Source organism: Eubalaena glacialis, chromosome 1 (assembly GCF_028564815.1).
Source record: "Eubalaena glacialis isolate mEubGla1 chromosome 1, mEubGla1.1.hap2.+ XY, whole genome shotgun sequence".
Taxonomy (NCBI): Eukaryota; Metazoa; Chordata; class Mammalia; order Artiodactyla; family Balaenidae; genus Eubalaena; species Eubalaena glacialis.
In genome coordinates this window covers 153,823,971-153,836,192 of record NC_083716.1, presented here as the reverse complement: position 1 = coordinate 153,836,192, position 12,222 = coordinate 153,823,971, and the positions used below count along the sequence as shown (strand labels likewise).

Below are 12,222 nucleotides of genomic sequence, written 5' to 3'. Positions count from 1 at the left end.
TCATTTCTCCAAAACACTTCCACCCTGGGTTTGTCATCTTCAAGACAGCTATTATGATCTTGGTGATCTACGTAGCTCTCTCTTTTGAGCAAATCATTTTTGCTTTGGACAAAGTTTTCCTTTTGGCCTGGGTTTATTCTTAACAATAGCACTTATATCAAAAAGCTTAGTATTTATTAAGTGATTACTATGTGCCGCATTCAGTGCTGGGTTATTAACATCTATGAGTTCATTTGATATGACATATACTAAGCTAACAGTAATTCCTATGATGTAGAGATCATTCTCTCCATTTTACCTGTAAGGAGACTGGGGCTCGGGAAAGTGAAGTAACTTGCCGGAGGCTACTTCACCAACAAGGGATCAGGCCAGGATGTGAACTCAGAATCCTTATATTCCAGAGCTGGCATTTTCAGTCATTACACTGCTTTCTCTCCCCCATTCCCTTGCATCATTTTAGAAGTGAATCATACCCCTTAAGGGCACACCATCTTGCATAAAAATTCCAAGTTAAATCACTCTCTCGTTCAAACTTTGTGTATGAGTGTACAGACCCCTTAGGCTCAAAGTTTTTATTCTAGTTGGTTTCCCTTTAATTTTTCCCTGAAACTTTCTGGGCATTTTTACCACTTGCTGCTTTGTTTTATCCCCCATGGTTTCAGGTTTTACAATTGTGTCTGAGTGTTTTTCTCCCTCTCTTCCTTCCAAAATTTAGCTTAGAGGTTTTTTTTGATGATATTGGCAAATTAGAGATATTCTTTCCTGGCTTCATGAAAAACACTTTTTCTGATGTACTCTTTCCTTTGTTGGAGTTTATAAAACCAACTCTTAGCACTATCTATGGAGTCACCAGTTTACACCTTATATCCTATTTTGTCTTCCAGGTTTATGACCTTCCCTTTAAAAAAAAGATACACACCAGGCATCCATACCCTCTCACCATACCCACCGCCCCACGCCTCGCCCCCCCACCCCACACACTAAGTCCTTTAATTTTCTTCCCAGGGGGCAGTTACAGCAGTTCTCGATTCTGGTGGCCCATTAGAATCACCTGATGTGAATAAATACCAGTGCCCAGGCCCCAACCCAGATCAGTTGAATCAAAGTCTTTGGGGATGGGTCTTAGACATTATTAGTATTTTAAAACTCTCCAGTATTTTAAAACTTCCGATATGCAACCACAGTAAGATCCACAGCATTACGAGCTTCATCTGGCAGTAGCATTCGTTCCCACTGGAATGAACAGAAGTGGGTACATTTTATGAGTCTCAGCAGGCTCCATCTCCCACTAATATTCATGCTGTAGAAAGACAACGTGCCTCTTACTGAGCCTGGCTATGGCTTTGTTCCCAGGAATGAATAAGTTCCGTGAGGATTCTCTTCTGACTGCAACTAGTAAAAGTATTATGCTTACCTCCTAAGGTCTGAGAATCCTCCTAGAGCTTTGTGGTGCATCTGGAATCACCCTCCATGGAGAGCCCAGAACCTTTGGTGTACTTCCAACCGCACGCTTTTCTTCCCATCTCTCTTGGCATATATTCTTTTGCTGACTCTTCTCTTGTCATTTCTTTTCCTCTACTATGTTAACATCTTTTTTTAATTGTTTTTCCTTCTGCTTCTGTTTTAATCTAGGTCAGAGAGACATCCTAAAGTCTATTCATCTTCTCCAGCACAAAACAAATTAACATGTAGGGTAGACACAACTAAGCAGGAGCGCATACAAAAATATTATCTATAAGATGTGACTCCAATTTTCTAGAGCTTGGTTTTTAGTTGAGAAGGAAAAAGAAAGGTATGTGAAAGCAGCAAAGCACGTGTAGTCATCAATATTAAGGAGTCTCAGAGAAAGCATTTTGAAGAAGGTGGGTCTTGAACTGAAACTTTCAGGATAAGAGTAGAAGGGCACCTTGGTTTGATTGAACAATGTCAGCGAAAGTGTGATGATGACATTCAATATGGATTATATGGGGGGGATTGATCAAGATGGCCGAGTACAAGGATGTGGATCTCACTTCCCCCCATGAACACATCCAAAATACATCTACGTGTGGAATAGTTATGACTGAAAGCTAAATGGAGACTGGCAGAAACTGTACAATCAAGGTTGTAAGAAAGATCCACACATAAAAGGTAAAAAGGGAAGAAGAACAATTGGGTCAGGACTTATGCCCCTGGGAGGGGACTCAGAGCAAAAGGGAGATTACGCAGGTGGAGACCTCCCCTGTGTAGTGAGCGGCGAGAGCCACAGACTGGGGTCCTGCACAGGGGAGATGAGCCCCTTTGTCTGGCTGGAAGCCAGCTGGGAATAGCAGGGGGGCTGCAGGAAGCCTGGACTCTGGCTCTGCTCATGAAGAGTGAATGCACACTGGCTTGCCCCCTGACACAGGCTGGAGAGTACAGTTAGAGGACAGCTGTAGTGGTTGCCAAGTTCCCAAGCCAAGAGAACGCTCCAGCCCCGCTCACACCACGTTGCAGCATGGCATGGGACCTAGAGCCGCCAGGACTGGGGAGAAAGCCCGTCCATGGGATGCAGAAGCAACCTGGTCCTGATCCCAGGGCAGAGCCCAGGGGAGGTGGTGGCCATTGTTGGCGCTTGCTCAAGCAGCGCACCAGAAGCCACTCCACCACAGTTCACACCCTATATATGCTGAGAGTCCAAGTGGGCCCTGTCTGCCCTATGGTGAGGCTCCACAGCAAGGCAGAGGTGGCGGAGGCTAAGAGCAGTTATCAGCCGTGAGGGACAGAGGAGGCTTGCACCTGAGGCTGCATCTGAGCAGAGCAAGGGAAACAATTGCAGACGCCTTCACAGGCAATGCATCAGAGACAGCTTGGACCTTTGTCTGCAGGTGACACAAGCCAAGAGTCTGTACGGGCCTCCATCTCCTCTGGGGCAAGACTCCTTGTGCTGGGAGAGGAGAAAACTCACACTTAGAGGGAAGAGAGCCAGCCTGGGCCCAACCCTGAGAGCTTCAGCTCCAGTAACATGGGACCAAATCCCACCCCCAATAGGGCAGTGAGGGCCATTGAGCAGAGGGGAAGTCCCACCTCACGCCCAGCTCCAGCTCTAGCCCCTCCACCTCCAGCCCTCACCACCACAAAGATGATAGCTGCCAGCACACCCTGAGAAAGACGTGACTTACATCCACATCAAATCCAGCTCTCCCGCCAAAAGCATTGGACATAGGCAATCTGTATAGGGACGCTCCCACATAAGAACACCCCTTCAAGACTACAATAGGTAACTGTTTTACCTGAATTCAGAGGCAGAGAAAGTTAAGCAAAATGAAAAGGCAGAGAAACTGCTCTCAATTGAAAGAACAAGAAAAAAACACCTGAAAAAATAATGAAACAGATATAAACAATATACCAGATTAAGAATTCAAAACATTGTTAATAAAAATGTTAACTGAATTAGGGAAAGGAATCGATAAACACAGTGAAGATTTTAACAGGGAACTAGAAAATATAAAAAAGACCCAATCAGAAATGTAGAATTCAATAGCTGAAATAAAAAACACGCTAGAGGGATTGAATAGCAGACTAAGTTAGACAGAAGAACACATGAGTGATCTGGAAGATAGAATAATAGAAATCACCCAATCAGAACAGCAAAACAAATTTTAAAAAATGAAAACAGCTTAAGAGATCTGTGGGAAAACATTAAATGTATCAACATTCACCTTACAGGGATTCCAGAAAGAGAAGAGAGAGAGAAGAGAATTGAAAATGTATTTGGAGAAATTATGGCTGAAAACTTCCCAAACCTAAGAAGGAAACAGATATCCAGGTACAGGAAGCACAGAGCCTTCCAAACAACATGAATCACCAAGACTTAAAATAAAAATGGTAAAAGCTAAAGAGAGACTTCTAAAAGCAGCAAGAGAAAAACAAAGTAACATACAAGGGAATCCCCATAAGGCTATCAGCTGATTTCTCTGCAGAAACTTTGCAGACCAGAAGGGAGTGGCATGATATTTTCAAAGTGCTGAAAGGGGAAAACCTGCAACCTACTGTACTCTACCTAGAAAGATTATTATTTAAAACTGAAGGAGAGATAAAGAACTTCTCAGACAAGCAAAAATTAAAAGAGTTCCTCAATACTAAACCTACCCTAAAAGAAATGTTAAAGGGTCTTCTCTAAGTGGAAAAGAAGTAAGTATTATAGGAAAGGGAAATCCCATTAGAAAAGGCAAATATATAGTAAGAACTGAGGATCAACCACTTAAATAAGCCAGTACGAAGATGAAAAGACAAAAATTTATAAAAGCAACTATAACTACAATAAACAGTTAAGGGATAAACATGAAAATATAAAATAGGACATCAAGAGCTCAGTGTGGAAAAAGGGAGTAAAAAATGTAGATCTTTTAGAATGTATATGAACTTAAATGACTACCAGTTTAAAACAAGTAGATATAATTATAGGTCAACATATATGAACCCTATGGTAACCACAAATCAAAAACCTACAATAGATACACAAAAACTAAAAAAGAAAGGAACACTAGCATACTACTAAAGAAAAGAACAAAGCCCAAAGTCAACAGAAGAAAGGAAATAATAAAGATCAGAGAGCAAATAACTAAAATAGAGACCAAAAACACAATAGAAAAGATCAATGAAACCAAGAGCTGGTTTTTTGAAAAGATAAACAAATTTGATAAACCTTTAGCCAGGCTCACCAAGAAGAAAAAAGAGAGGACCCAAATAAACAAATTAAGAAATGAAAAAGAATACTCTGAACAGTTACATGCCAACAAATTGGACAACCAAGAAGAAATGGACAAATTTCTAGAAACATACAACACACCAAGACTGAATACAGATGGCCAATGGACACATGAAAAGATGCTCAACATTGCTGATTAGTAGAGAAATGCAGATCAAAACAACGAGATATCACCTCACACCTGTCAGAATGACTATCATCAAAAAAAGTCTACAAATAAATGTTATACCAATGCAGGGAGGGGCAAGGTAGGGGTAAGGGATTAAGAAACACAAACTACTATGTATAAAATAGGTAAACAACAAGGATATATTGTACAGCACAGGGAATTATAGCTATTATCTTATAATAATTTTTAATGGAGTGTAATCTGTAAAAAATATTCAATCACTATGCTGTACACCTGAAACTAATATAATATTGTAAAGCAACTATTCTTCAATTTAAAAAACTATGGATTATATAAAGGAGACTTTGTCTCAAGGAGGTTGTGAGATCTGGAGGAGATTAGATGGGTTGGGGTTGGATTAGGAGAGAAGGGTAATTAGTGGGGTTTTAAAATTAATGATTCCATCCCACTTCCCATATTCAAATCAATTGATAGACTCTAAAATGCAGAGGTCAAGCACTGTGTCTTCCATGTGCTCCCAAGCTTAGCATAGTGCCTAACAAAGAGTAGTCATATAAAATATATTTATGGAATGAATAAATTCTTCTCAACCTTATGGGGGTGTCATAAATCCTTTTAGAAGTCAGATGAAATTTATGGGCTCTTTCCTTAGAAAAATGCAAATAAGTACACATACACACACACAATCTTCCATATAATTACAGGGCGTTCAAGGACTCCCTGAAGCCCATTCAGGGTCACCAGGTTAACAATTGGTGATTTGGAGATGTGTGACACATTATTTTTGCCTTGCAAATTATTCAGACTCTTTCCCATGATTTAAACTTAAAAGGAATTGTCCCATCAAGTTTTGCTAGTTGTAGAAAAGTTCTCTAGAAAAGGCATCATGGTGGATTTTATTGTTGTATAGGATACCTATTTCTGTGAACACACTCCAAAGTCTACTCTAGACAGCTTTTCAACCCAATTCATTCTCATAATCCTTGATAATCCTAACTGTGGTTTTGAAAAAGTAATGCATTTATTATACTTTTACAGAGAATATTCAGAATATTATCCCACAGTAATATGTAGTTGCTTTTGTAGTTTACCTATGTAACCTTATACCATTAAAGAAAAATAAAAAGAATCACCACAAATTATGTCCAAAGAAACAATGTTTCCAACATTTTTCTTTTACTTTCTGTGAGGTATGGCAAAAATAGCCCTTAGTAAAACATGGACATTAACACAATAGGAAGTTAATATCTGCTTACCTATTGGAAAACTATTCAGTATTTGAGTATAACCTTGACTACTTAATATTTTGACTAAGAGGAAGTGGAAGAAGGGAAAGCATTCTTAAGAGTGAAACCTTGGATATTAGTGTCTAGATATGGGATTCTTTCCTGTTCATTCCTCCCACCTCCCTGAGCTTTGCTTCTGTGTTTTTAATAACCAGTTTCTCATATCTGCACTTAACACCCAGCTTGAAATGTATTCCTCAGCATCTTTTTCCTGTATCTCGTGGTTTTCTTTGAGTGCTTTGTGCAGCTGCATCAATCAGAAATAATGGAAAAATCAGATGAGGTGACAAGGGATGGCAGGTTGTTTTTGTCATCACAGTTTGCCCTTCTCACTATTCAGGTGCCTGGGACGTTTTTAGACCATTAATGCCATTGATAGCCACGCGTGCCAAGTGCGGAACTCAATGGGAGCTATTTAAAACAGATATAAAAATAAATGTAAGGAAATATCTGAATTCATCAACCAGTTCTAGAACTTTTCTGGGAGACTTGCTCTAATAATGACACCCAGAACATCAGCAGCTAGCTTGTCAGGCTAAGCAGGTGTGTTTTCTTTCTAGAGCCTGTTATCTGAGTGCAAAATGGATTTATTGGTATAAATAGTCTCTACTATACATCAGTTGCACATATACCATTTCAGCTGATCCTTAAGACAACTGTAGGAGCTTGTTCCCATTTAATAAGTGAAAAGCCAATGGCTCAATTAGGTTATTTTATTGACCATGGGTTACTTACCTATTAGGTGATGACCCTGAAATTTGAGGCGGAGACAATTTGCTTCTAAAGGTACCTTGCTAAACTCCCCCTCCTACTGAAGAAGTTTAACACACACACCCTACCCCACTCTCAGCCCTGTTTCTAGGACATATGTGATACTTCAGTGAGAGGAGAATTTAATTGGCATTGTTATCAACCTCTCTGGAATTGTGAACAATATATAAATAAAACAATTTGGAAGGTCTATAGTTTTTCATATAAGTGCCTGTGCCACCAACACCAGCAGCTTCTTTAATACTAGCAGGCAGAAATGATCAAGTGTGTCTCTTTCAATGAGAACATCCATATTGTTTTCCAATAGAAGAGTAACACATGTTTGTTAGAAGATGACCTAAGTTGATCCATTCTTTAGTAAACTGGGAAAGTTGGATTGCTCTGCTAATCCATGGGGATACGTTCTTGTCAATATGGCCCCAGGAGACTGGGAGTGACCTGTGTCCTCTGTGCATGTGGCTTGGGTCAGGGGATGTGAGGCCAATGCGAAGCAGCTTCATTTGACCTTTGGGACTTTTCATTCAACTGTAACATTAAAATTTCCAATGGCAGAAATGTTTTTTCCAGTATAACCCGGACATTCAGAGGTTGATATTTAAGTCTGGTAGAAAATAAAACTTGAACTTAAAAATAAGCACATATTTATTGTAACTCTCTAGGTTCACTTTCTCTAGCAATTACCTTCATTTCTGCAAAACGGAAACTTTATTAAGCAGCTACTTGTGCCAAGCACTAAGCTGAACCTTTTACCATTGATTATTGTATTTTATTCTCTCAGTGACCCTATGGCTTTTTTAAAAAAGGGTCATCCCAATAATCAGAGTAGAGTGGTGTGGGTTTTGTTACAATGATAGCAATTTCTTTCTGTCAAGATAGGATTTAAAATATTACACTCCTGACTTTTGCTATCCTTCCTTCCAAGAAAAAAAAAATGCTATTTATGAGAAGCTCAGTTTAATAATATCAGATGAGCAGAATTCTCTTTTTTAAACTGTTAGCCTTGATGGAAGGCATTTAGATATTAAAGGCCCTCGTTCTAAGACAGTTCACCACAAAAGCAGGTCCAAGGGTTATCCATGCATTTTAAATTTTAAATCTAAATTTAAACTTACATTTCCACCAATCAGAACTCAGAGCTAGTATCAGTGTTGATCACAGAAAGAGATATGTTTCTAATTAACTAACTTTAAAGCCCTATCTTAATCACTTAGAGCATTCTTGTGCACATCTGTGCTGCAGGAGGAACTGGATTACCTCCATGGTGTATGTGTGTCTGGGTGTGCGTGTGTGTTTAAAGCAATGCTATAACTCTATCCAAATGCGATGCAGCACTGCTTTAAAGTTTAGAAGCAAATGTGTGCTTAGTAATGTAGTTTAAAAATTGAAACCCCCTTCTACCTTATATGTTCTTCTCTTGTAAATTGGGCTTGTTTGTGGAGGGCAGCCATTTCCAATACTGTGACACATACATCCCAGAACTTCTTCCCTCTTACTTCGATGGGACCTAAATGAGCACCAGAGCCAGGGCCTCTCATGTGGTTTTGCTTCATCTTACAATGACATCAGTATCTTTCCATTCGCCTCATTTTTATAAAATTGTGCCCAGAATGAATGGCAATGCCAGTAAAGGAAACTGAGTCCTGGGAGTAATTTTTTATTAGAGTAAATGAAGTGATGTGATAAACAAGTACAACCTGACGTGACAACATGGCATAAAGCCGTGATACGAAATGTTTCATTCTATTCTTATGAATGTTTTTTTAAAGCTTTTATGCCTTTCACATGTCTTGTGTGTGTATATACTGACCAGTGGAAGTATAATTCGTGTTCAGATATTTATTTCTGTCAATGAATGACCAGATGGTTCTTGCCTATGTTGGAAGAGAACCATTTTGCCTATTCGAATAACTCCGAGAGACATTACATATAACAAACTAGCCAGGATGATCCACTGTAGCCCGAGTGAGAAACATGTAGCTTTCTCTACTTTGTAAAGTTGGCAGAGACTCACAAATGCCTTTATTCTCATTTTTTAACTGAAATAGTTTGTGTATTTTTCCTACCAAAGTAACAGATGCTCAATGTGGAAAACTATGGCAATACAGGCAAAAAAAAGAGAGGAAGAATGCTTATAAATTAATTTTTACTACCTGTAACTTGCCACTTGGAGATGGATGGTCATGAGGATACAAAGCTGACGTTTCTTTGAATACATACTATTTGTCTGACACTGTGCTAAGTGCTTTACATCAGTCAGATTATTTAATCCTCCCCAGAACCCACTGATAAAGGTAATGGTATTAATCTCCTTTCATAGATGAGGAAACTGAAGCTCAGAGATATTAAGTGAATCACCCAAAGTCACACAGCTAACAGGTCACACAATAGCAGAGCTAATTGAACGTGGGATTGCTGGACAGCTAGCTGCATTGGTTTCTATGAGTTGCCTATGTGTCAGATATTCCTTTCACTTGCTTTTCAATTGAATTTATGAAGCTTTTGTTATATTAAAGTGTTTAGTTTTGCACAGACGAATCTATACTTTTGTGATTTCTACCTTTAGTGCCATGTTTAAAAAGGCCTTTCCTATTCCTAGATTATAACATGGAAGGGGAGAAAAAAAGAAATGCTAACAGTACCAGAAGATAATAATCACAAGCCAGAAAGCCAAGATATCTGCCGAAGTTGTTACCAGGAAGAAGTAGGAGATGTGAGGATGTGTTTGAAGGCAGTGGCAGAAGAGGACATAACGCTGTTCCCTCATTATGAGTATCAAGTCCAATAAGCCAATTACATACACTTCCTTTCATGCCTCCTACCCTCCCCTTTAAGCTCCTGCATCAGGGTCTGGACTGGGAGGAGGGACTGGAGGAAGAGAGGAAGGCTTCTTACATAGCTGGTGCTGTTTGAGGGTCTCTTTGGAGTGTCAAATGCCTTCTGTCAGGCAGTAGCCAAATGCCAGCACTTTTGTGTGGCACGTACATGTGTTCTCTTGAGACACTCCTGGGGAGATCTCACCCACAGGTGTTCCCTGTCATACAGGAAACCCTGTCTGGATGATCTCTGATCACTTCCTTCTCTCCGCTCTGACCCCAGGAGTATGTTCCTTGCCCTGAAGGCAGCCTTCCTGAGCATAGTCCTTTCAATATGGCACATGACTCCCCTCCACTGGGACCACAGGGAAAAACAAAATTAGGTACCCTTTCCCTTCCAAATGGTAAAAAATGGAGGCTGCTTCCATTGCTGCCCTTTCTTCTTGCCCTGCCACGTGGACAACTTCTGACAGCCTCCTACCTTCAAAATCTCGCAGTCCTGACTCTCGTCAGGATCTGTGTCCCATATTTGGCGGGGCGGGGGGTGGGGGGAGCATGCATTAGGTTCTCCCAAGAACTGTGTTTTAGGAGCAAGAGGAGGCAGGCTTTTGGGTCCTGGCAGCTTGGCAGTCATTCACTTTGGGGAAAGACATGCCGGCCTCCCCTTCTGGCAACCATCCCCAGTCTCTATGAGAGGTTTTCATGGAGCACACCTACTCCTGTGCATCTCCTCCTCTTACTTAGGCTGTTAGACATTGATGGAGAAGAGTCACGGGGCCAATATTTCTACCTTTAGCAAGTCCTGCAGAAATGTGGCAGCACCTCTGTTTAGCATTTGTAGGTATTAGTCCTCGGCGTTAGCACCTCAGCTGAAATGCCAAGGTGTTAGGAAAAGTCCCACTCCACATCATACGCTGTAGAGTTATTTTGTGCTGTGGAGATATCATGGGATAGAAAGTTTCTAATTTTTTTTTCAGAATGGATTGTGAGTTATCACAGATGTTTTCTGATTAGTATATTAATTTTTTTTTAATTAATATATTTATTTTTGGCTGCTTTGGGTCTTCGTTGCTGTGCGCGGGCTTTCTCTAGTTGCGGTGAGCGGGGGCTACTCTTCGTTGTGGTGCGCGGGCTTCTCATTGCGGTGGCTTCTCTTGTTGCAGAGCACGGGCTCTAGGCGCTCGGGCTTCAGTAGTTGTGGCTCGCGGGCTCTAGAGCGCAGGCTCACTAGTTGTGGCGCACGGGCTTAGTTGCTCTGCGGCATGTGGGATCTTCCTGGACCAGGGCTCGAACCCGTGTCCCCTGCATTAGCAGGTGGATTCTCACTGCGCCACCAGGGAAGTCCCCACTGCACCACCAGGGACGTCCTGTATATTACTTTTTAAATAGTGGCCCAAGCCATCAATAAATTGATATTCATTTCTTCTAGAGGTATAACCCCATTACAATAAAATGGAAAAAAAATCAAAGAAGTGTTCTGTATTGCAAAGCTATTTCTATGTCACAGTGTGTAGTCTTTAGAAGCAGGATTTTGTTGATCTTGGTGACAACAAATTCAATATATCTAATAATCCTGCATAGCAGGTCTTCATTCTCCTTCCTGTTGATGTGACAGTCACTCTTTAATGAAACCTTATTTTGTATACTATTTGCATTGTATATCAGGAACGAAGAGCTGAGTTTGCTTAAGCAATAGCTGAGCTGTTTATACTTTTTATATTCTTCCATCAAGAAATAATTACCCTTCAACCAACCTTACCTCTTTCTACTTTGTATATGCAAACTACCTAAATAAAACATACGCAAACTCCCAAACCACACATCAGTATACAGAAACAATCAGGACCCAGAAAAGCATAGAATAGCGTATGCATAACCTATTCCACTTCCTTGTACCAAGGCATTCATTCATTCAGCAAGTCTATATTGAGCATCTACCGTAAGCCTGCAAGGCAATAGAGTTGATTTTGCTCGTTTATTTACTACAGGAAAGTAAAGAATAATGTTTGTTTTAACTCCGGTTCTATAAAATTGGAATGTTATTTCTGGCTGAACAAAGATAATATTGTAGTAGAACTTCGGTATCTCACTGGTTGCTGTCCATAATTCTCTGTTGGAATACATCTACACATGGATTCGTTTTAAATGGCCTTCGGCAGTTTACTGTAGGGCCATCTGGCCATTTGCTATCTGTACTCCCAAAATAACATGCAGTTCTAGAATAATCTGGCTTTTGACACCCTTAGAACTCAGTTATGCCCTGGCGTATATTACTGAAGTGTTAAATGGGTGTAAAGTAGGGCACGTATTGACAATTCAGGTAGGATATGCAGTACTCTAAAATAGCCCAGGCCAATAAGATGCAGACTCTCAGTACAGCTAAATTATAGAATAATTACATTTTTAAGATTATAAGAATTTTTTTGTTTTATATGAGAATTTCACTGCATAGTTACTTTTTCTAGGACATTTATTATGTCATTAAAGGTATAC

At 40.2% G+C, this 12,222-nt stretch overlaps 1 protein-coding gene across 18 annotated transcripts in view; it reads left to right on the top strand.

Annotated features, from left to right (window-relative positions):
* GTDC1 (glycosyltransferase like domain containing 1) overlaps window positions 1–12,222 on the top strand; it is a 533,399-nt gene that overhangs the window by 334,671 nt on the left and 186,506 nt on the right. The window contains exon 2 of one of the 18 annotated variants that reach the window (XM_061183779.1): window positions 3,688–3,787. The exons of the other annotated variants lie outside the window; for them this stretch is intronic. Within the exon in view, the coding sequence (XP_061039762.1) occupies window positions 3,744–3,787 (44 nt within the window). The 5' untranslated portion in view covers window positions 3,688–3,743. The remainder of the gene's footprint in view (window positions 1–3,687; window positions 3,788–12,222) is intronic. 18 annotated transcript variants of the gene reach the window in all.